Below are 27,128 nucleotides of genomic sequence, written 5' to 3'. Positions count from 1 at the left end.
AGTTCTTTTGGGACTTCGGACTGCTTTCAAAGAGGAACTTAACTGCTCTCCAGCCGAACTGGTGTATGGCCAAACTTTGCGTCTTCCGGGACAATTCTTTATGCCTCCTGACAGCAACATTCCGAGGAGTGACTTACTAAAAAAATTGAATGATAATCTAGAATATCTTCGCCCTACTGCTACTACCAATCACTCTAAAAAACAGATCTTTGTGTACAAATAGTTAGATAAATGTTCTCATGTTTTTCTACGTGTAGATACGGTAAAGCGCTCCTTGCATACATCTTACACGGGTCCGTACAATGTACTTCGACGTGGTGATAAAACTTTTACCATATCTAAACAAGGACATGATATTACTGTGTCTATCAACAAAGTAAAACCTGCTTATTTAGTCCCAGATGATGTATCTGAACCTCCTAGTTTACCTGATGTGGATAAGGCCTCATCACAGCAACCAACCCATCCAGTAAACAAACAGCCATATGAAACAAGTACTCCTGCGAAAGCAAATTATCAGACTCGTTCAGGATGTCATGTCCACTTCCCCAAACAATTTGTGGAAGACTAATTTTTTCCCTCTTTTTTTTCAGATTTTTAGCGGATTTTTTTTTTTTTACAGGAAGGGAGATGGTGTAGGGTACCCCTCCCCCACATTTCTTCGGAGCTTCGAGTTCTCCTCTTCCCGCATGCGCAATAAGAATATCATCTCTGCCTGACTGCAAAAGAGAACTTCCGTCTTCTGTTGTTACAAGTTCATGTACACGTTTTACTCATCGCTGAGATTCCTGTTATTTATAGCCATGTACGTATTTTGATTAATTAAAGAATTTATTTTTCTAAATTGGGTGTCTAGCCATTAATCAGACCCCAAAAGTGATTTAATTGAATCATCTCTCATTCCAGAGTCATTAAAAATGGTATCTAATTCTATCTTTGTTGCTATTTACTGCATTCATTCATAACTTCTCTCTGAATAATCTTCGTCAATTTACTATGCATACAGCATTAAAAGACATGTAACATAACATGAGTATAAAATGTAGTATATGAGAATAGAAAGATTTCATGATGCATAATGGATACTATATTCACAGTGAATTTACTAAAATAATGACAAACACCACAAATTAATTGTAATAATATATCACAGGTTTATTCATAGTCATATGAAAATCATACTTATTTTCACAAAAATATGTATACAACTTATTCAAAAAATGGGTATCTGAATTTACAACTTATTATACTTGTTGTAGTACCAACTTTCTCGAAACTTAGGAAAAAGGGGGAGGTACAGCATATTTTTAAATCTACAAATAAATGACATCTGTTTTGATTTTTTTTTTTTTTTAACTTTCAACATTAGGTAACAACAAGCATTTTACAGCTTCAATTCCATTACAGATGCAAAACACACTAGCACTCAAAATAGCCACTCCATTTTTTAATAACAAACTAGGTGGAGTTTTATACAAAATTTGTGGCAAGACCCTTATTTTTAAGCCAGCATGCCGTGCAATGAAAAAAATACCACATTAAAATGTCAAAATGTGTTGATATTAAAAAATCAAATTTCTTAACACATTCAAAAATTCATATTTTTTATTTACATTAAAATTTACTATAATACTTTATCAGATTTGACTTGATAATTTGACTTAAATAAAGATTTTTTAAACCTATATTTTAAAAAAATATAATCTTTTTTAATACAGCAAATTAATATGCCTTTACTTCCAAAGCAGATATTACATTATTACAGTAATAAATTTGAAAGCATTGTGGTTTGCTTCTTAAAATGAATAGTTCAAAATGTTAAATCTGATTCAGTATGATTCTGATAATCCTAAAAATAACACAATACTAAAACAAAATGCAAGTGAAACCGGCTATTATTTTCACTGCATGATATTTTAAAATAAAAGATCATAGATATAATATACACATAATACAAACTTACACACACACACACTATGGCTAATTTTACATCAAAATTATCAGCTGGACTACTATAATACTTTTCTCGTTTACATATAACTAAAATGAATATTATTTATAAAAAAAAAATTAACAATTAATTTGAAGATTAAATGAAAATATACAATTAATAAAATTAAATAATCCATTCTAAAAAAATAATGTGCATTATGACACTTAAGAAATAACATATACGAAATTTTAAAAAATGTGTCCAAATGCAATAAATAATACATAGTGAGATTGGAATATATGCATAATTTTTTATGCATTTAAAAGCTGTTATTTTTTTATATATCCAAGTTTTTTTTTAATATAAAAAGTTAAGTTCACTTAGATATTTACTATTATGAATAAAATAGATACATATATTTTCGAAATTTTACACACAATAATGAAATAACTTAAAGAAGATGAAAGTCAAATGCTTCATGGAATGTTTTGCATGAATATGAAGAAATTCGTAAGAAAACATGCTGTCCAAAATATTCACTAATGATTAAAGCATTTTTCATTTGGTGAGATCAGAAGATTCACATAACAGTATACAAGAAAATGATCAAATGTAATACCTACATTCTTTTCTTGTTCTATGCAAGCAAACAACATAAACATTTGAACAAGGAAAATAATAATGAAAATATTGAAATAAAAAATCCATAAACTCAATAATATTAATAATTCAGCACCTTTCAGATTTGAAAGTTTTCATGCATATTTTTCATGTAAAATTCATTAGATAATTTATATATGCATGGCACATAACAATGTAGCATTTTTGGTTCTTAAGGGCCAAAATTTACCGAAAAAGCTCAATATTTACTTGTTTGTTTTATTAAATATTGCTTTCAGTATAACTCTTATTTTGTGTTAATGCCACATAATAATATTTTTGTGTTTCTGTTCAATTTTATAGACATTTTTTGTATTAATTTTTTTCTTTAATTTTATAGATAGACATAATTTTTTGTTCAGTTACAAAATCCTGCAACAGCCGTGCTGAGAATTCCCACTAAACTGTCATCGAAATCTTTTTATTATCATAAACCTCTTTGTCACTTTCTTCACTATTGGTAGTGATACATTCTAGACATGGAGTATAAAACACATAATAAATTTCATTGTCCATTCACTGATTACTAATTGAGGCATTTTCATCACAATGGAAAACTTCATTTATTATCACTTCTCCACATTTCCCATTAACTGGAAAATTTCCGCTTCTATAATGATCAAAATAAATGTCAAAATAAGGCTATTGTTTTGCCTAATTTTGAAATCACATTTTCTTAAGCCAAAATTGCCCCAAGGACACTATAGAAGGCAAGTACCAAATAGGCTTTCACTTTACAGATGTTGATTCAATTCCAAAATTGGAAACGTTTTTCAACATTAAAGAAAATTTAAACTTTAATTTTGATAAAATAGCTGCAATACTAATAGCCTGCAAAAAATATTAAGCTGATTTGAATTAGAAAGTTAAGGAAAGGAGTAAAGTGCTATGATAAGTTCTCCAAAATTTAATTCTTTCTCTTCCCTGTTAGTATGCCAATAAAAGAAAACCTGCATGAGCAATAGCCCACTTAAAAAAATATGGCTTCATTTATTCTTTAGGTCAGACAGAAAGGTGTTCACTGGTACCTCCAAAACCATTCAAAAGCCAAATGTGTGGTCGTGGCTGACGTCAATGAATATCGGAATCTCTTAGGAAATGGAAGCAAAATGCAAAGTTACTAAACAACTGGTATCATCTGATGATCTCTCATATGTTGAAAGTAAATGAGCTAATTATTTTAATAGCTGGACTTTATTTACAATATTGAACTGATTGCCTTACTGACTTGCACATTTTCCTCAATTTTATGCTGCTGCTTACTAAACAATACAAAGTTCTTGACTGCTTCTTGAGATCACATGCCCACGACTCTCTCCAGAAGTTACACCCTCTGAACAATGATGCCTGCCTCCCTCTCCAGCCAAACTCCCTCTTGTGCTAACGAGATCACCTTTTGCACAATGTTGAGACTTTTCAGAGGCAAAATTGCCTCCCTTTTTCTTTTTGAGGTACTCAGAACCACCTACTTGGGGAACTTCAACCAGTCTGGCCCCTTCATGGGATCAATTAAGACAACCAAAATGAGCTTCTAAGAATTAGTAGCTGAATGCCAATTTTAATACAAGTATCCATCAATCAATGTATTGCCATTAAAGTGGCATACAAGAATTTGAACAAAATGGGAGAAAAATTATTTTAAGACACACCTATTTTTTTAAACTATAATATTCTCATTTCCTAGATTTTTTTTTTTAAAAAAAAAAAAAAAAAAAAAAAAAACTGCTGTTGGACTGAAGGTCCAAATATTAGATTGTTCCGAATATTGAATATCTGGATTTCGGGCTTTGTACAGAATAAAATATAAAATTATAGGAAAAAATTTGGACTATCTTGCAAACTTCAAGTTTTAATTTAGAAGAACACAAATCAGCATTATATTTTCAAAGTTTCACAGGACTAGTTTCCATAGTTTTACTGAACCATCATCCTCAGCTGCAAAATTGCAAATGAACTAGATAAGATAAGAAAGATTGGACAGGAGTTAAGCTACTGACAACATCTGTTGATGAAATGAGAACTAAAACATAATTTCCTTAAAGGCTGAAGGCAAAGATGGATTGGAATTAAAGTTAACTAGAACAGAAAGATTTTTTTAAATGTGAAATGCCTCTAGAAAATCTAACTAATGGAAGATGTTTTTTGAATAATTTTGGTTGCAGAAAACTTCAAGTTGCTAGAAAAAATTGATTTACAAGGATTAAGAAATGTAAATTTAGAAAACAAATATGTTTCTGAAGAAGTAAGGATCAACAAAATATTTTATTATGACATAGTGCAAGGGAAACCAATATTCATAAAACAAGAATTCTGAAATTAAAAACCCTTAGTGATTTTTAAATAGAAAATATCAAGAAGTATTGATCTGTAATACTTTACAGGCAAAATAAACAATGAGAAAACAGAGAAAATGAGATAGATTCTTGACAGTAAATTACAAATGAGAAGCAGTTTCTGAATAAATACCAAAACTGAATGTAGGTGCTATTCTTTTAATTAACATTAAACTTAATGTCAGTTGTTTTACTATACAGTCATGATTAGCACTGACAGTTTTTAAGAAACATCAATCAATCAACATCAATGTGTCCTATTTTGAGAAGACATCAATTTTTAAGAAATATCAATGTGACTTATTCAGGGAAGACAATACCTATTGTATTTTTTTCACAAAATTAGCATTATTCTACATGACAGTTTACAGTGAATTTGTTTACATGATTCAACTACAAATAACAAATAAAAAAGCTACATTTTGATACATAATAAATTGTCAATCCAAAAGCTGCCTCCAATATATATGAATCAAAGATTTAAAAGAGATTTGCTTACAGATTATATGATCTTAAATATTATAATAAATAAACTAAACTTATCACAAGATCAGGGCTAGCTCGAGTTTCTGTGAATATCAGTACTGAAAACCACTGACAACTCTAAGGCAACAATGTATATATCAGAGTAAAATCTTCTGGAATTATGATGCAACACTAAAAAATTCACCAATTTTAAAGTTTTCCTTCTGCAATTATGGATATTACCTTAGGGAAGTTTCAATGCAAGTAGTATATACAAAGACAATACAGGAGCAAAGTAATTTTTTTAGTGCTGCAATTAGACAACACATTTATAACTGCTTAACAAACTAATTGATTTAAAACCTTTAAATATCCTTCTTAATAATCCAAATCTTTTAATTTTTAATAATCAAGCTAATTAATATATCTTAAAATATATTTAATTTACATTATATCTTATTTAAATATTTGCACTATTACTGTAACTGATAAAGGATGTTCCTAAGACACATTGCATACTTGGGACTCAATTATTTATATTTTTAAACCTATATTTCCGGATATAATTTTTAAAATATTATTTTTGCATGGTATGAATTTAATGAAATTTTTTTAGATGTAGCATATTTAGTTAATTATGAAAATATATAAATGGTCTTATGATTATCTACCTTAAACCAGTCATAGTCAGATAATGGAATTAACTTCAGTTATTTATTTCAAGTTATGTTAATTCTGAGTGCTATGGAAAACTAATAATAATTAAACAACTCTCATATATTAAGCTCCATATTAAACTGAATTGATTTTCAATAAAAGATACAAAAGATGTTTTATATTTTAATTTAAAAAATAAAAGATTCAAATTTAAATAACTTGTGTAATTCAAAAGTAATATTCTTCCCCAAAAGATAACCAAAATAACACCAAACAAATTTCATTTATAATACAGTGCATAATGAAATATGAGAACATTACTAAAAGACAGTTTCTCTAATCTTCATTTCCTAATTATCAGTTTTTTATGAAGCTCTGATTATGAGAGCAAATAATACAGGAATTATATTCATGCATTTAAAAGAAAGAGAAAACTACAGTACTTTTTAACCTTTGTTAAGCAATTCTTATTAAAATAAATGAATTATACTTCTAGCCAACTAATAATTATTTCATGCTGTTACTACCTCATTTTGATCTATAAAGCAGCTGATATTAATGACTAGTTTTATTATTATTATTATTATTAATATTTCGCATTTTTGCATCATAAAATTGCTTAGCAAAATAAAAATTTGTTTGTTTCATAAAATTATAAAGACAAAAATTGCATAAATTTAATAGTACATGTTTTAAAATTATGGTTTATGTTAATATATTTTAAAGTGAAACATACATTTAGTTTTCCATAATTTTGCTAAAATAAATTTTACAATATTTTTTACAAATTTAAAGATTCTAGTTTTGAGGCTTCAAAGCTGACACATGCTGTTCATATTTTAAAATGTTATTGAATTTAACTTTAGTATGTTGGCAATTACTTCTGGAGTGTAAAAATTTAAAATGTGAAATATAAATTTCTTGATTAAACTGAATCAATAACACAGAGAATTTAGACTGATGCTGGCAAACAATACCTTTAAGGAAATACAGATTCCTTATTTATGTTAATATAATGACATTTAAAAAAGGAAAAAAAAAATTAAAATAATGCAGTTTAAGATTATGGAAAAGGAAATCAATTTCTGGAATTAAATAGTTTGCATAAAAATGCTAATAATACTTTATTTTTAAACAAAACTAAACATTGTTCTTAAAATGTTAACAAAATACAGCCCCCCTTTTTAAAAATAAAAATACACATTGCAAAAGCTTAGAAATCTGTTTTAGGATAATTAAAATATGCAGAGTTAAAAAAGAGGAAATATAATTCATGTAATTTTAATAAATATCTTAATTTGCCATTGCATTTTTCCCCCTCTTGAAAAAAAAAAAAAAATAAATAAATAAATAAAAAATAAAAATAAAAATAAAAAAAAAAAATAAACATATTTTTATACCAAACTTTCTATAAAATATTTAGAGAAATTTACAATAAGTCTTTCATACTTGGGAGCAACAATTCATTTATTCTTCTTCTCCCCCCTTTTTTTTAAAAAGAAAAATTTGCCATGAACTTCAAATGATAAACTTCACATAAAAATCAAATAATTGTAATTTCATGTATTTAACACTGCATAATTAATTAAATTTGAACTAGTATAAAATTGAATTATCACTTAAAACATTTAATAATAAAATGGGATTGAAATTGAGTGAAGATTTTATGAAAACATTTAGGCAATGTTGACACAATGCTCACAGAAAAGTGTTATAAAATAAAATAATATATATATATGAAAGAAAGTATATTATTATAGGTAGAAAGTACACAGAAATACATTATTTTGAGATAAGGCCGATAGACTTTAATTGTAATATAGCAATCTTATTTAATTGTGTTTAGTTTAATTTTTCACTCATTCTGTAAAACCAGAATTCAAAGCTAAAATGTTTGTTAACTTAATAACAATATTTACACAGTGCATTAGTTTGTTTTTAAAGCATGTGTATATATTTTTTATTTTCCTTAACTATCTAGAAATGATTTTCATGATCTTGAGATTGTGAAAATACTAAATTTCAAAGATCATAAAAATGATTTTTATATGATTAGAAAAAATATTGTTCCATTAGGTTGCCTATTAATTCATGAAATCTTATAAATGCCATACACTTGTGTTTTATACCTTTCAGGGGCGCAATGTTATGATTTTTTAAGTTATGAAAAAGTAAGCATAATGACATGCAATGGTCCTATAGACAACATAAATGAAATTTAAAAAAATTTTTTTCGTCCCCCTTTCTTTGCCTTGAAACCAGCGCCCATCTAGAGCATTTAAGACTAAACATTTGCTTATTTACTTTACTTTGCTGAAAAGTATCTGAACGTAATCTAAATTGCAGATTATACTAGTAAATTACTGAACAACTAATGAAGTAGGTAATATTTACATAAACACGCATTTTTAATTATAAATAAAAATTTTAAAACAGGAAACAAAAAAGTATGAGAGAAAAAGTAACTAATAATGCACTAAATTACTTTCATAAATATTTTTAAAAATTATGTTAAAAACTAAGAAAATTATATGTAAAAATAAAATAAATTAAGATGCACACAATTATTTTACTATGAACTAGAAGTATGAGAAAAACGACTGCTAAGAGAAGCATAATAAAGATGCAACTGTGAATGTTTTTCAGTGTGCTCTGTGTCTCTGTAAAAAATAAGAAATGTTTTTCTTCTCTCAAAAGCTCCATAAATCCTCATCTTTGAAGCCACTCAAATGAAGATATGGTGCAACTGTTTACAGCAGTGATCCGAAAGCAATAAACACAACTGCAAAAAATCTCGGGACTGCATCATCTGATCCTTTCTTCAATGTCTCAGAGGGGTGGTGGTTTCATACTGAAACCGCAATGAAAACATTTAAAATTAAAGGGGTTCCATTACGTTTTTTTTTGTGAACAAAGGACATTTCATTACTCATTGATGCCTGCTTATAAAATATATTGTGGAAAAATTAAAAATTTTTGGGTTTTTGTTTTTAAAATGGGTCAAAAAGAGTAGTGTGGAAAAGAAGCTATTTTTGAATGATTCGTATTAATTAATGGATGCCCAGAAAGGTTTGGTGCTGCCGTCTGTTATCAGCCTTAAGAAATAATTTAATTTTAGCAGCGGTTTTGAGAAAAAAAACCAAATTTTCTAAATTAAAAAAAAATGTTGAAAATGCGGTTTCAAGGCGAAACCACCGCCCCTGAAAGGGTTAAGATGGGTTTGTTAAGATGGCTGCTTGTTAAAAGGTGAATAACCTTAAAGACAGTTTCAAAAATGTAAAGACAAATGTGTGTTACATTAATATAACTCAAACTTTTTTGACATTAATTGCATTTCAATTTTATTTAAAAATAAAATATTAGGAAATGAGGAGTAAAAGTTTTCACAATATATTTACTTTAATACACTGACCCTCAGAGAAATATATGCCATTAATATTTTATTATTAAACAAATACTAGAAACTAATTACTGCATACATACTGATAATTAAAGCTAAAATAAAGCACAAAAAGTATTTATGCAAATCCTTTCTTAGAATAACCCAATCAAAATAATAACTATTTGAGTTTTGTAAATATTAATGTAAGTTAGAAATTACAATACTTTTTAATTCAATTACAAGATTTAGTCATGATTTTCAAGCTGTCTACTGTCTTATACAAAAGTTGCTTTGCATATGCTAATCGCTAACACAGTATAATGAATATAAAATACAGTACATATTCAATAATTATAAGAAATTATCAAGGCAAAACAATATCACAGAAGCTGTAAAAAGTATTTTTACATACTTTTATAGTTATATATTCTGAGATTCAAATATTCATGCTAAAGATACACTTAAATAAATATACTCCTTCTGGATTAAAAAATGCTTAAAAATTATTCATATTTCTTTCATGCATTTATATTTTACTTTTCATCAAATTCCCTATGTACTGTTGAAAAATTGGTACAGTCATATTAATAATGCGAAAATATACTGCTACATGTATAAAATAATAGAGCCATTCACAAAGATTAAAATAGGAAACTTTTTGTATTAATAATCACAGTTTGTAATACTAATTAATTAGGCTACAATTTGTTCATAAAAATCAGGTTCATCCTCAGTGTCTTGTGTATCATCTTCTGCACCTCCTTCGTCTAACTGTAAGGCCAAGAAAAAAAGAAAATATTATACATATACAATATATGTGACCTTTTAAAAATTCAGGTATGTGTGTATATATATATATCATAAATACAAAACAATTTTCTAAAATAATATAATCATGCCTTGTATTTTCGTGCATTAAGCTGCTAAAAAATTATCAGTAAAGACATAAAGCACGAAATTTAGAACCAATTTCACACAAAGACCAAAAATTGAAATTCGTAAGTAATAAATTGGAAAAAATCCTATAAATATATAAAAGAATTTAATAAATGTTAAAACTAAAATACTTCAAACATGCAAAACCCTAATTAAAAAAAATAATGAATTTTAAAGAATAGAAAAGAAGAGGAATTCAATCAACTTCAGTGCTACTTTGTCAGGAGGAAGAACATTGAAATGAATTAAAATCTCTCTTCCATAAAAAATCCTAGCTTTTCTGTATCCAGAATTAGCTGATGAATCATTCCAATGTATTTTAATTATGATAGTTCACCCCAAAATTCTAGCCCCTCCCCAAACCAAGGGAAAAAGTAAATTCATACCAAAATTTTACCTTGAAACAAAGATAACTCTATCCAAAGAATTGTAAACATAAAAATAATTTCATTATATATATAATATAATGAAAAATGCTATATTACAACATATTTAATGAGAATATAGCATCTTTCATTCAATTTTGGTAAGAACATAGCATTTTTCATAAGCCTAAATGAATATTTTTGTAGCATAGTAAACATATACGTAAAAACTAATTCAGAAGTCAAACAACAAAAATCAGCGTAATATTTGCAAAATTCTTAAATATACGTAATAATATGTCTTAAATATACATAAAACTTTAAAAATGTAAGTTCATGTAATATCTAATTTTGAAAGAAAATAATTAAATATTTGAGCAAGATGTTACTTACACTATTATACATATAAGAAGCCAATGTAGGCTTTATGCAGATTCTGACACTCGAAAGCTTATATCATCCCCCACAATATGCACAGGTTAACCTACCCCAACTAATTCCTTTTAGTGAGTGCTGATTAAAAGTTTCACTTAGGGGCTCAATATTACCTCTAGTGAAAGGTTACATTGCAGCACCTTTAAAAAAGCATCCCTGTTTTTATAGAGATAGTGTGACGTATACACGCCAGAGTATGCAAACAAAGCAAACGTAAACCACTGAATTTTTCTGTGGGGGCTGCATCTTTTCCTTCCTCTTTGATTAACCAGAATATTTTTCCTCCTCCTGTTATGAAACATTGTTGAGCTCCAGTAATTAATGAAATTACAGAAAACCAAACAAGAGGATCAATAAATTTCATTTGCCAGTCATTACCATGTTACTTTATTCAATCCATGCAGAAACAAGGCTCTTTACTCCTTTTTTCCTCTGCATCTCGCATGCTTCTGCAATTAAGGCTAAGAAGACAAGAAGAATTCTTGAGACTTCAGACTTTGTAATTATTAGTTGTTCCAGTTGGTTGTGTTAAAAGACACTCCTCAACTTAACCCAAAACGTTTTACTAAGAAAATCACTTACTTTAAGCCAATTATAAAATTGCTGCAAAACACAAGATTCAAAAGGCAATTTTCTGATTTGATTCAATTTATCTGTTTAAAATTATTTAATGTATCACCTGCGATGTAAAAATACTGCAAATGAAGAGAAGCAGAAGAAATCAGAAAATCTAATATACCACAAACAAGCAAAGAATACTAAATCTCACAAATCACAATCTGAGCAAACTACCTTGGCATGTACCTTCATTTCTGGGGCAGAAAGACAGCAGTTATTCAATGAGTTAAATGTAGATCTAGCATCAGAGAAACTAGATGATATTGATGTTTGTGAAGGACAGTCCAGATGGATTTGCCAAACTGAAGAATTAAGTGTAAGAAAATCCAGATGCAGAAAACTCTGCAACCTCAACTGTTTCTGTGCTCTTGCAAGATGTTTTCAATGGTTAGTTCTCAGCAAATTTTTCAAATTTAAGGATTTCCTAGTCTTAAAAGTGCCAAAAAAAAAAAGAAAAAGTGAGTGTTTTCAAATGGAACAGGCTTCTAAACAGTAAGTGGCATGCCTACTTCCTATAGATGGCCCCATATTTATTGCGGAGTGTTATAACTGCTTATTCAAAGAATAAATAAAGAATGCTACTTTAGAAATGAATAAAGTATTATAGTACTAGTAGTACTTTTTCACTCCTTTTTATATAAATTTTCAGTATTTTTCTTCCCTATTTTGACAGCCCCTTAATATTCTGTCCCTAACTATCACTTAATTAGCATAATATGTTTGCTTTTACCATATGAGACTTTCCAGTGTTTGGGGAAATTAACGGCTCTTAAAAAAGAAATTATAAAAATTTTGTAGGACTCGTAAAAAATTATATATCCAGTATACAGTCCAAAATCCAGAAGTCTAATATCCAGAACGATCTAAAATCGGACATCACAATCACCAACAACTCATTTTCTCTCTTTTTTTAATGTTTTACACTTGCACATTTGATATCTTTCCATAATAAAACATATGAAGAGTCTCAACTCTTAATTTCACTTTGGCTCTGACACCATCCTGGCCAATCATTGTTCATTACTCTTTGCTTTCATCAGAGCATGACTATCAACAACCATGCAGTTTTTTTTTTTTTTTTTTTTTTGAGAAATGACTCAGGCAGATTACATTAGCATTTAAAAAATTTATTATTAATAATTGAATACCAAAAAGCATGGAAACCTTTTAATTTGACATTATGCTTGGTGATGTTTATAGACTTCAACTAACTCTTTCTGGGAAATGTTGTACTGGCAAATTTTTCTCTGTATATAAAAAAAGGGGGGGTTGGGAAAGAGATTATGTAAATGACAATAATAGGCCAAGAAAGATTACATTTAGTGCTGTTTGAATCGAGAGTAACTGATTTGTTATTTAGATGAGCCCAAGACTAATGCCAGAGCTGGTGCAGCAGAATTTAGGGTACACAATATTAGAATTAGAGAAGCACTGAACAACAAAATTAAAGGATGGCAAAATCTTTGTGGATAAGCCTTAAGGATATGTAGGAATTTATTTATTCAATACTTAGATAATCCTTAAGCATGTGCAGGAAATAGTCGTAAGTATAATTAATAATTAATATAATTCAGGCTACATTGCAAATAGTGTATAACGGATGCTAGCTAATCTTTATGATGCTAGCCATAAATTTGAAGGTTTTTGAACTATTGCAAACAAAAAGCGAAATTTTCCACTAAATGGAATTTGTGAAGAAGTAATAATAAATGAAGATTATACAACAGAAGATTTTGATTGCAATGATAATGCCCTAATCCAAGGAGGTTAGACTAGAAGGAGGGAAGGTTCAACTCAAACCGTGAATCTTGGCGGCCACGTTACTACTGTCGTTGTGACTTGTGCAAGGAAGTCTGTCATTGCAACATTTTTTTTTTCTTTCTTTTTGAAGCATGTCATCTTGTGTTGCATATAGATGCACAAATCGATTTTCAAAAAAAGAAAAAAAGATTCCTAGGATTACTTTTCACGTGTCAGTATTGATTATTTTTTAATGTAATTTGATATGTTGAAAAATATCACAATATCTTGTTATTTTCCTTTCAGATGTTAAAAAAAGGACTTAATAATAATCAAAATATGTTAAATTAATTTTAATGTTTCTGCTTATAGCTGGTATCTTTATTCCTTAACATACAATGATATATGCTAGGATTTAAAATGTATAATTTGAACATTTTAGGTAATTTGTTTTATAATTTTAATGAACAGTAAGAAATCAATTGTTACTAATTTTATGAATCTTAAAGGTATTAAATAAAGTAATGCTTTTCTTTATTTATTATTACAGTCAAAAGTCGTTAATTTGGACACCTCTGGAATGATCTATAATCCGGAGCTCAAAGCTACAAACTTTCTGCCGGAGCTCAAAGCTACAAACTTTCTGCGCATGCATTGCGTTGACACATGCGCATAAGACCTTTATGGCTGCGAATATGTGTGTGCATATGCACATAATACATTAAATGCATGCACGTTTAATGTATAACGGACAGTATAAGCTAAGCTAAAATTATCTAATTCAGTTAATGTTGCAGATTGCGTTGTTCCTTAACCTTCGAATTGGATCTGGCTTATTATATTTTGCAGACTGTTAGAGCAATTTTATAAAAGTAAGCTTGAACTTTCGATTACGTCAAATAGAATTTCCGATGCTGGAGCTGCCAAAGGATCTATAAAGCGAGAGTATGTTTCAATGTCAATCAAACAAAACGTGGAATTGCTGCAAAAAATGGATAAAGGCATATCCTTTGATTCTCTAACCATTCCGAAATCTGTTTATCAATTTCACGCTGCTCTGCGCAGGGGAAGGGGGGACGTTGCGGCGCGCAATGAATTGGAAGTTGATTTGTCAGCACTATCCTTATCTTCAGGGCAGATGTTGTTATTTTATTTGGCTTATAATTCCTTACTAAATGTAGTATTTCATCTCGATGTACTCCGTCTTTGATATGATTTAAATCAAATTCCTCGTCATTATAATTCACTTTCGATAGCTAAGAAAGTGACACAGAGGTTATCGAAAACGAAAAAATTTCGATTGACAAATTAGTCGGTATTCTCGATACAGCAATTATAGGACTTGAACAGCGGAACTTCGTAACTGAAGAATAAATTATGTCTGTTTATAGAATTAAAGAGAAAGTATTAGCACATAAAACAAAGCAACTTAAACAACTTACATTGAAAGAAATGTTTAATAAAGAAAACAAATAAATATTAAGCTTTTTTTTTATTCTGATACCCTTTAGATCATAACTGTTCTTTATTTCATAAATTACGGTTTCATATTTTTAATTTTATAATTTCTGCATGCCATCTTACCAGATGTAAACTGATGATCTATATTCCAGAAAAATCGATAATCTGGAATCGCCGAAGTCCCAACGAATCCGGATTAACGACTTTTGACTGTATTCATTTTTAAGTTTTGTGAACTGTTATGAATATAATTTGTGCATTTGATCAAGATAAACTGTTCTGTTTTTAAAAATTGTTTGCATAAACTTACAAATTTCAAAAGCGATAAAAGTAAGTAAAATATTTACATAACTGAATATTGGAAAAGAAGTATCCAACAATTTATATAGGTATATTTTTGTAATTTAAGGCAATTTCTTTGAAATTCATAAATATGAAACATGCATAAACTGAAATTATTAAATTCACATAAATCTGTTTACTTTATTAATATTTATTTTCTTGTTGTTATAAGGTTGTTGGTTTTGAAAAGAATCTATTTAAAACTTTAATTTAAAAAAATGCAACCTGTGACGTGACTATTTTTTTAGATAATTATCTGTTATTAATTTGAGCTAATAATTGTAATCTATTAAAAACAGCTGTACTGCGGTATTGTGTGGACTGTTGTAATTTTAATAAAAATGGGCAAGATTTTTTTTGCTGTTGCATTTTTTATTCAATATCAGACAAAGACATTTTCCGTACAAAGACACGTAGAAATTTTCTGACCTGGAAAGCATTAGAAATAAGTTAGAATATAATTTAAATAAGATCTTTAATGGAACTTCTCCAAGTTCCATTAAAGTACTTGACTTGTACTTGGTTTAAATAAGATTTTTTTAATGGAACTTGGAGATGCAGTGCGCTAAGCAACCATCTCAATCCACCATATCTTAATTAGCTGTTGCTTTTAACATGCATCATGCAAATCTATTTGCTATTTATTTTTATCCTTATTAGTTTAGCATTTTAGATTTTCGGATTCCATGAAGTTATTTCATTTAATGTAGCTGAATCAAAATTCACAATTTTTTCAAATTTCCACAAAAACAATCTCCCCCCCCCCCAAAATAATTCTAAAATTGATAAATGTATAAAAGTTGCTATGTGTTTTTTAATTGAAATTAAGAATTATTAAAATTTTTAAAGTATGCCAATAAATGCTTTTAAAAAAAAAAAGAAATACTATTTGCATCAAGTACCAGTCTCCTGAAATTAGCTATTTCAACAACTGCTATAGCCAATAAAAATATGTGAATTTCTGTTTTAGTGTATTACAACTTAAATCTGAAGTTATTTAAGCATAATAAAATGTAATAAATTTCTTTTCTATTTCTTAAACTTTGTATATGAAATGATTCTTTAATAAATTATGATATTATTATGAATAAATCAAAAATATCACTTATTGAAGGAAACAATACACCCAAGAGGTTGCTAATAAAACTGAAAGAAATTCTTGAACTATGCAGAAACATCATTTTTAAAGGCTTTAATGTTATACACATGTATTTGGATTTCGAACTAATTCTTAATAATTTTTTATACATAGTAAAATATGAATATCATCTGTATTACTTTAAAACAAAAATTTAACAATAGCGAAGCATTTCATTAGAAATTTAACATACTTTTACTGGAAAATACATGCACGGAACAGCTTAGAAACACATACGTTTCACTGGCACATAATGCAATGTTTTGACAGAACAAAAATAAACGCTGCTTATCAGAAACTGCGAACTCTCCCTCCTTCTATTCTAACCGCCTTGCCCCAATAATCCAATCAACAAATGGACAGACAATGAAATCTGTAACATGGTTTCAAGTCCAGAAGATACTGATAGCAAAGAAAGTGACAGAAAGGTTGTTGAGAATGAAAAAATTTGACAGACAACTCAGTGGGAATTCTCAATGCAGCAATTACAGGCCTTGAAAAATGGAACTTTGTAACTGAACAAGAAATTCTATATGTTAATTGATTAAAGCAAAGCAGTTTGAGGGCTATATGCCAATATTAAGGCAAAGCAACTCGAGGGCTATCTGCATCTATGTATAGAATTAAAGAGAAAGTATTATAACAAAAATATTATGCAAATTAAACAACTTAAATTGAAAGAAATGTTTGATAAAACAAACAAATAAATATTGAGCTATTTTCTAAATTTTGATTCCCTTAAAGTTATAAATTCTTCATTATTTCATACTTTTAATTTTATAATTTCTACATGTCATCTTACTGGATTTAAATTGATCATCTAATATCCCAAAAGTTCCCAAATCTGAAATCGTTGAAGTCCCGATGAGTCTGGATCACAGACTTTGAACTGTATGTATGTGTGTATGTGTGTTGTGTGCATATTTTTTTAAATTTTGATATTATGAATATTTACAGATTATTTCCATCCATTTTTAGCTAAGACATCAATTGATTTTATACAACCTCTCAATCCTACATATTTTAACCCCCTTCCTGGTAAGTTATATCCATTTCCTATGAACTGTCATATTCTATTTACTTTTAAATGATCAATGAATATATTTATGTAGTTCTTATGCTTATTTTTTGAAAATTACTTTCTAAAAATTCACGTACTTTCACAACACTATATTCATATTCATCACATATCCATGCAGCTAATCATAACATAACTGGAATAGAAAACAGAATAAACTTCCAGAGTTCCTTGGGTTTAGCCACTTGGTCAAATTTTGCATAACAGTTTGCCTTTACTTCAAAAGCATGCAGAAAAATTTGCATTCTAGGTGTAGAAAACTAGCATTTTGTTGAAGCAAAATAATTAATACATTAACATATTTTATTGCCCTTTCTTTTTCACCTTTCTTTTCTCCTATTGAAATAACCTTCCTTATTTCCAGTTCAGATAAAAAAGTCAAGTACTTTTAAGATTTACTGGCAATTTTTAGAGACATATAAAGATATAAAAAAACAGGCATATGAGACAGAAAAATATCTTTCATTGGTATATAAGGCATATAAATGTCTTGCAATACTCTAAATTACTAACGGAGAAATGGAGAAAATTTACATTTTTGTCAGTCAGAAATAATAAAAAAAGCTTTCATTTACTACTTATAATCAAGACACAAAGAAATAATTTCTTAACTACTAGGTGCAAACATACTTTCTAATCAAAAACCAAAAAATGGATAAAAATGTGTGGGATGTTTTTAGTAGTTTACAGAAAAACTCAAGAAACCATTATTAAAATAATAATAATAAAAAATGAATTAAGGGGGTAAATGCATACACATTTTCATAACAAATTCTAACACAGTTTCACATATAAAATTTTACATTTACTTAAAATAAAAACACAGTATTTTACAAATGAACAAGTAAAACATCATAGCTAAAACTTTTAATGTATATACTGAATTACTACAGAGGTAGGTACAAAAACATTTCCAGGAATTTTCAAATTATCTTGAGAACTTTATGTTAGCATAAGAATTTCATTTTGTACAAAAGCTACAATGAACTTTACACATTTTAATAAAACTTAAAAAAGTCAGGTAAATCATGAAGTTAAGTACTTAAACATGACTAACTTCTTATTAATTAAAAATTAACTTACAGCTTTTATTTCTTCCTTAGTAAAAAGGCGTTTGATCTGTGAATGAACAAATACCATGGATAGCAAGCCAAATGGAAATGCAGGAGCAATATACGTTTTGATTATCCATAATACAGCAATGCAAAGTACCTGAACTGCTGTGTACAGATGCATTTTGCTTGTTCGTACCTAGTAGTAGTAAAAAATAAAATTTTAAGAAATTAAGGTAAGATCATAAGACTGAAAAACGTAACAAGTAACTTCTTATTAATTTTATTTTTCCAATTAATGTCACCAATTATAGATTTTTACCTTACGAACAAAAGCCAAATCTGGATGGTGTTTTGTAGGCATAAATATGAGAAGAAATCTCTCATAAAGTTGAATTCCACTAAGAGCTGAAATTCCCATGTATAAAAATACTCCAAAGAGCACAGCAACAGGCACTTGCCGAAGAACTGGAGCCATTAGAACGGAAAGTCCTTTATTAAAAAATGAAAATGTATATTAAAAAAATTAAACAATCTGAAAAATAAAACAGAAATATGAATAATGGCAACAATTTAGTTACAAAGAAGTAAAGTGTGCATCTGCAGAATGTCTGAAAACTAAAAGAAAGAATTTCTATTATCATACAACACAGAAGCAAAATACAGAATTATACAGACAAACAAAAGCAGTTAACAGAAAAGGTGGAAAAAGATATTTGTCACAAATTATCGCAAAATTAGCCATTATTAACTTTACACAAATAATTTATACAGCAAAATAATTTATACAGCAACATAAATACCCAAATACAATAAAACTCCCGAATTCTTCAATTTAACATAGATTAACTTATTGTTGCTTTATGCATATCAGTGATATACCTAGAATTTAATTTTTTCAGGAAGCAATCACCATTATAAAGTCAAAATTACCACTATAAACAAAAGCAGTTAACAGGAAAGGTGGAAAGAAATATATGTTACAAATTAACGCAAAATTTATGATTACGATTTAGAAATAATTTACATAACTACATAAAGAAACAGCCAAATATAACAAAAACCCTGAATTCTTCCGTTTCACATAGATTACCATATTCTTGATTTATGTACCTAGAATTTAATATTATAATGTCATTATAATGTCAAAATTATCACTGTGCAATACTTTAAATTCACAATTTTGCCATTTAAAAACTAAAGTTAAAAATCATATATTTATAGTTATACCAGGTTATTTAAGTACAATATACAACATCCATTTAATTGCATTTATATTACAATGTTATTGAGATGAAAGTTTAATAAAACACAAATCAACAATACATCAGGTCAAAAATATTTCTAGAAGCATATATGACAACCATTTAATTCCAATTATATTACAATGTTATTAAGACTTACATTCATTACCAGGTCAAAGATATTCCTAGAAGCATATTTTTAATTCAACCAAATCACATGTTATTACTAATTCCATTTATCTTTTTTTTTTTTTTTTTTTTTTTAAATTTTTCCCTCTTTTACAGGCACATTTATATATATATATGTAAAATATAAAAATATGATGGCTTTGCTCTACGCAAACAGGCAACCTCTAATTAACTTTCGCTAATTTCCGGATCTTTCCCCTACACCAGTACTTTCGAGAACATTCTGGCATGTTATGTAACTGCTAGTATAAATACAGAGTTCAAGCCATTTTTCATCAGACTGCTTTCTCCTCCTGATGCTACTCTTCCCATCCTTTCTCTTTCTTCGAGTAGTATGACGCAATCATTATTAAATATGTAATTTGGAGAATTTCGTCTAAAAGAATAATGATCTGCCATTTGCATTGAATAAAGATATGGAGCTATAAAAAATTTAATAAATTCTTAAATAAATTTAATTTAAATCCTTCTGTTTCATTTCTGCTGTACCCATTCTGCCAAACAATGCACAGACTAAAATGCCAAGCTTCATCATTCCTGTGCCTACCACAATATTATATGTATATAAATAAAACAAAACTGAACCATTTAAATGCATTTCATATGTATTATTCCATGAATACTTTTTAAGGTGCTTTAACATGGGAAATGATCTTTCCTCAGCACATGTTGTAACTATTAAGATTACTTAAAATTTTCGAAGCCTTGTAAATATTCAGAAAAATCTCTTTTCTGCAGGCCTCTAAAGATTCTACTACCGGATGTATTATTTTGCTTTTGATCGATTTTTTTTTTTTTTTTGCCGAAGTTGATTTTCAGCATTTAAAATTCTAATATTACAATCCCACATATCAAAAAAGTATGTATTAAAAAGTATTTTGAGTTTTCTTTCATATTCATTGCGGGAACACAATTTACTCTTAAGCAGAATTAAAATATTGAAATGAATTAATACAGTACAAAGTCCGAAATCCGGATTCGTCAGGACTTCGGCGATTCTGGATAATAGATCATCAGTTTAAATCTAGTAAGATGGCATGTAGAAATTATAAAATTAAAAATATGAAATTGCAATTTATGAAATAATGAAGCATTTCTGATCTAAAGAGTATCAAAATTTACAAAAAAAAAAAAAAAAAAAAAAAAAAAAAAAAAAAAGCTTAATATTTATTTGTTTTCTTTTTTAAACATTTCTTTCAATGTAAGCTGTTCAGTGTTTTAAGTTTTTTGTGCTTCATTTTTTGTGCTAATACTTTTTCTTTAATTCTGTAGACAGACTCCTTGTTCAGTTACATTGACGAAGTCCTGTAACTGCTATTTCGAGAATTCTGACTAACTTGTTAATTGAAATTTTCTCGTTTTCAGTAACTTCTCTGTCATTTTCGTCACTATCGGTTGCGATATTTTCAGGATCTAGAACCATACTACAGATTTCTCCATTTATTAATTGATTGATGATTGAGAAGCATTGTCATCACAATGAAAAACTTCTTTTATATCATCTTCATTTATTACCGCTTCGCCACACTTCTTTACAAAATCTGTTAACTGGAAAATTTCACCTTTGTTTTGCGATATTAGAAAACCTTTAAAATTAGCGGCTGTCATCATTAAATTTAGCTATCCTTCACTATACGTATTTGGCTATGCATCATGAGCTCGGCAACTAACAACAAGTTGTTCCGTTAAATTTTATCTTGCTTCTATCGCACACTGAGACAATTAAGCCTGAATTGTACAAGTTTAGTTATTTATTATACTTATGCCTATTTCTTGCACATGCCTAAAGCTTATCAGAGTTTTGAATAAATAAATTCCCACATATACTTAAGCTTTATTGAGGGCTGGCGATAGATATCTTACCACCTGATGCAGTCTCTGTGGGTCCTAAATTCTGTGACTCGGCACGGTAACATGAGCCCTGGTACTGGTTCTGGGTTTATGGGAATAACAAATCAGTTATTCTTAATTCAAACAGACCTAAATGTAACCTTTGGGTCTATGAGTATCAACAAAATCTATTTTTAGCATATGAAAAGAAAGTTTTGGTAAATTTTTCTTCGTCAACATTTTTTAGCGCATTTATGAAATGAAATCTGTAATCATCGCCAAGCGTACTGTCAACATAAAAGGTTACCACACTCCTTTATTATTCAAATACTAGCATAAAAAATTGTTTAGGCATCGCTACATGAGTCATTATTCAAGTTGTCATGTTTTGATAAACACGTGGTAATGAAAGGAAAAGTATAATAAATAATGATTCAGCAGGTTGGCGTCAGATCAATGATGTAGATATGTGGAATGTTTCAATCTGAGGATATGTGCCAAGCAAATATGCAGCAACAAAGCCAATTTACTGATCACACAAATTTTATGCTAAAATGATTGTTTCTTCAGTAACAAGGTATTTTATTTAGTATTAAAGTGAAATTAAGAATCGGGACTTTCCAGATGTTTTATTATGCGCGAAGGGGAAATTAAATATGCATGCGTAAAGCCTATGAGAAAAAATCTGTTGGTGGTTTTGAGGTCTGGATTTTAGATCATTCCTGATAATGGACGTCCGGATTTCAAACTTTGTACTGTATTTCTTTATATTTAATTAATTTTTTTTCAATCGAAGAACTTATTAAATGTTGATATTCAAAATAGGATTTGGTGTATTGAGTTACAATATTAAAATGATATATTTGCTTGCTTGCCAAATGCAGAAAAGAAATTTCAAATTCCTCATTTATTTGCTCTAGCACTGTGGCCAACCCTGAAAACCTTTTTTGAATTGTCAGAAATATTTGTAGTTTTCTTAGAAACATTGTCACATAACTGAATTTCTGCAATGAAAGCTTCTGAATTTCACTACAAAATCCTATTTAATGGCAACATACAATACAATGCCCAAGATCCAGACTCGTTGAAACTTCTATGATTATGAATTTGAGATTTTTTCAGACATTAGATCAACAGTTTAAATCTAGTAAGAGGATATGTAGAAATTATAAAATTAAAAGTATGAAGTAGTTAGTTATGAAGCAGTGAAACATTAACACATTTATGACCTTAAAAGAATCAAAATAAATAAATAAAATAAATAATAAAATAAAAAAAAATAAAAGGAGGAGGCTCAGTATTTATTTGTTTGCTTTATTAAATATTTTTTTCAATGTAAGTTGTTTAATTTGTTTTGCTTTTTATGCTAACACTTTTACTTTAATTCTATACATAGACATAACTTGTTAAAAAGTTTAAATTGTTCATGCCCTGTAATTGCCACCTTGGGAATCCCCACTAAATTATTCTCAGCAAACTCTCTATCACTTCTTCATTATCAATACTTTCTGGAACACAGATTTCGCCACCTGTTTGTTGATTGAAGACTGGGGCATTGCCATCGGAATGAAAAACTTCTGTTACATCATTTTCATTCAGGTTTTCACATTTCTTCACAAATTCCATTCATTGAAAAATTTCATTTTTAGTTTGTGATATTTGAAAAACCTTCAAATTCATGGCAAACATCATCATAAAGCTTGGCTAGTATTTACTATACACTATTGGTGATGTGTCATGAAATGGTAACTAAAAATATTTTGCTCCACTAAATTTTGTTTGTTTCTATTGCACACTGATGAAATTAAGTCTGAATTATATTAGTTTAGTTACTTATTATACCTACGACTATTTCCTGCACAGCTTAAGTGAGTTTCAAATAAATAAATTACCACATATATTTAAAGACTTATCCAAGGACGGTATTCAAAATTTACCACCTGGTGCAATCCTTATATTCTGTGTGCCAGGCACCTCCCTAAATTCTAAACATTTTACCACCCTAAATTTTGCATTCCAGTGCTTTCTCTAAATTCTAAAGATTTTACTATCCCTTAATTTTATCACTTGGTGCTTCTCTAAATTCTAAAAATTTTGCCTCCCCTCAATTCTTTCGATGAGAGCAGCCGCACCAGCTTTGGCAATGGTCCAGTACTTATCTGAATAACAAATCAATTATTCTCAATTCAAACAGCACTAAATATTATCTTTTTGCCTATAATTATCATTTACAAAATCTACTTCTTGTCTACGCAGAAATTTATGTTAAATTTCTCCTCTTCAACACTTTCCAGCATAGAAGTCTGCAATCATCTCCAACACTTTTCAGCATAGACAGAAGTCAGTAATTATCTCCAAGTGTTATGTCCACATAAAAGGTTACCATGCTCTTTGGCATTCAGTTACTAATATTGAAAATAAAGATAAAAAATAGACATTGCTGTGTGAGTCATTTCTCAAGCTGCAGTGTGTTGATAGTCACATCGTGATCAAACCAAAAATAAATAATGATTCAGGAATCGGGACTCTCCACATATTTTATTAAGAAAAAGTATCAATGTGTTAGCATAAAGCATCAAAAAGGGGGAGGAAAGAATGCTAGTAATCTGAAGGTCTGGATTTTAGATCATGCCAGATATTGGATGTCTGGAACTGGACTTTGTATTGTATATGAAAGTATTTTTCCATTGAGAATAATGCATAATACATACACACACACACACAACAACAACAACAACAACAACAACAAAAAACACCATTTGAATGAACTCAAGACTGCATTAGCCCCATAATTAGATTCTTTATCATGATAATTCTCTATTATTTCTGGTGCATAAATTAAAGGTTTTAGTAATTCCACCAAAATAATAACAGCTTCAGGTCTCTGTATCCAAAGATGAGGACAAAGTTTTTTCAGAGATTTTCTTTTTGTGCACAAATTTGATTTTCTTTCCCAAAAAATAGAATTACCTTTTTGGAGTGCTCATAAAAGAAAAACATTTTTCTCTCCCTCCCATGCAGCTGTGAATATCTTTAATGTGACATGCATCAGAAATTGAAAAATTAAGGTAATGGGAAGCAAAATTAACATACAGTGTTAAAGAAAATCTCTCTCTCAATTTTAGCTTGTATGACTTTGAATATTCCAGATATGGCTGCACCAGCATTATAGCTCTGATTTCTCATGTACTTCAAATTAAAATTTATTAATGTTCAAATTACCAGCTCTACTCTTATATGAGCCCTAATATCACCAAATGTGGCGATCTGTGTCCTGCACTGGTTTTTGGCGCGATTGCGTGTTTTATGGCAACTCTGTTGACGTTGAAAAATCTTTTGCTGGAGTAGTTTAATTGCTCGTTGGTTCATGTCGTGCGTGTTTTGAAATGGCACATGTTGCAATGATAGATGTGAAGGCAAAATTTCAGTCGAATATTTTAGACTGCGTGGAAAGTAAATTTAGTATTAAAAGGTATGATGTTGGAGTTGATAACAAGTCTTTTGTTCATGGGTGTGTTTATGAGGATTGAAGTGTAATTTTGGAATTTCTGTGGGAGTTTTAAAACGGAATCCGAAATGCGGAGCTGCTATGAGAACTCGGACGAAGAAGGGCATTTCTGATAGTTCTTGTGTGGATTTGCAATCAAATGGTTGCTGGTAAAACATGTGGCTGTCAGCGGAGTTTAAGATTTGGATTGTGGTTTTCGTGTAGTATGTTAACTTTGGAGGAAATTTTTATCGTTACTTTCGAAATTTTCAATCTCAGAAAGACATGTGATATAGCAAAATCATGGGACTTTTGTTCAGAGACATTGTGTAACTGGCAAAATTTTATTCAGGAATGTATTATGGTAAGTGCATTTTATTTTACTGTTTTTATTTTGTGGAATGTTATGTTCATTGCTTTTTTACTATGAATTTCAGTTGTTATTTTTTTTTTAATTGTTTGTAATTTAGTTTAGTTTATTTGGTTGATTTGTGTACGATGACTAGATTGTGCAATTCGTAGATTTTTTTTTAAGTTTAAACAGAATGCTGTGTACATGGTATTTTTTAAAATTTATTGTTATGTTAATTTATTGAAGCAAGGTGAGCGTAGTTCGTATATTCCTTCACTGCCTAGAATGTGCAATTCCTAGATGTTTTTTAAGTTAAAATGTATCGCTGTATACATGGATTCTTGTCAAATATTTTTGGTTAGAAACTTTACGTTTTTGCTATCTCAATTTTTTGTTTTTGTTTCGGATTTTTAGCTTAAATTGTGTGTTAAAAACGCGATTTTTGCATTTGCAAAAACCGCGTTTTTTGAGATATTTTAGGCTTAAAATTTAAAATGTAGACAAAAAATTTAGGTAGTAATATGGCAGCATGGAGTTTCTCGCCAAAAATGTTTGGTGAGAAATTTGGCGACCTTAGGGCGCATATAAGAATAGTTCCAAATTACCTATAATATTATTAGCCAAATCGTTTTTGAATGCCAATACAAGTTCTGAATTGTAAGGCATTTTCAGTTTTAACAGTTTTTCTTTCAAGTTTTTCCACATATCATACACAAATGGATATGAAGAAATGTTTGTAGCTTCATCAGTGTAACTGAAAAATATTTGTTCGTATTTGCTTTTCAATTGTTTTTTCCAAAGTAATTTGATTCCAAGCATTTATGATTTGGTCTTAATTGGTTTTATTTGATTATGGCAGAGCACTCAATGGCTATTGCTGGAGGGGGAAGGAATGCCTCCATGAAGGATTTTCTAAGGGAACTGTTTCATATTATACAAGGGGAAGGCCACAAAAAATGCCCATGCAACCAGCCTGTTCAAAGAGATTCGAACTCTGGACCAAACTGCCAGCATTCAGCGACTTTACTGCTCAGCTGCTGGTAGGCTGCAAGCATTCATGTTTTATTTTGTATTATTATTATTTTCATTTTGTACTTTTGTATGTATATATATGTTGCATTATTGCTGCAAGATATTAAGCGATTTTCAATATATCACCTGCATTTATTCAAAATCTGAGGAGATGTTAAAAGTTTTCTTCAATCCGATAGGATTCAAAACAATCACCATTTGTAATCATTTGCCCAGAATCAAAATGATCTATCTTTCAATGGAAATACAATTATACTACAGAAGAACACTGTTTTTATTACAGGAATAAGATTTTGATTTTCTTTAGTTTAATGAGTGCTGGTGATATCAATTGCATAAACTATGGACTGTCTGTGTCCAAGAACAATATTTTTTAAAATATCAGCAGACAATAAGGAA

At 29.1% G+C, this 27,128-nt stretch overlaps 1 protein-coding gene across 3 annotated transcripts in view; it reads right to left on the bottom strand.

Moving 5' to 3' along the window:
* Positions 1-1,130: 1,130 nt before the first annotated feature.
* Positions 1,131-27,128, bottom strand: part of LOC118186200 (band 3 anion transport protein-like) — a 422,199-nt gene continuing 396,201 nt past the window's right edge. For all 3 annotated transcript variants that reach the window (XM_035356272.2, XM_085810867.1, XM_085810868.1), the window contains 3 exons: positions 18,918-19,087; positions 18,627-18,794; positions 1,131-10,201 (listed from right to left, as the gene is read on the bottom strand). In XM_035356272.2, coding sequence (XP_035212163.1) covers positions 10,124-10,201; positions 18,627-18,794; positions 18,918-19,087 — 416 coding nt within the window. In that variant the 3' untranslated portion in view covers positions 1,131-10,123. The remainder of the gene's footprint in view (positions 10,202-18,626; positions 18,795-18,917; positions 19,088-27,128) is intronic.

The sequence above is a fragment of the Stegodyphus dumicola genome, chromosome 2, assembly GCF_044657685.1.
Source record: "Stegodyphus dumicola isolate Sdum_Otavi_A_Nest chromosome 2, ASM4465768v1".
In the NCBI taxonomy this organism is placed as follows: Eukaryota; Metazoa; Arthropoda; class Arachnida; order Araneae; family Eresidae; genus Stegodyphus; species Stegodyphus dumicola.
The sequence above is the reverse complement of the archived record's forward strand: the minus strand, read 5'-3'. Positions and strand labels throughout refer to the sequence as shown.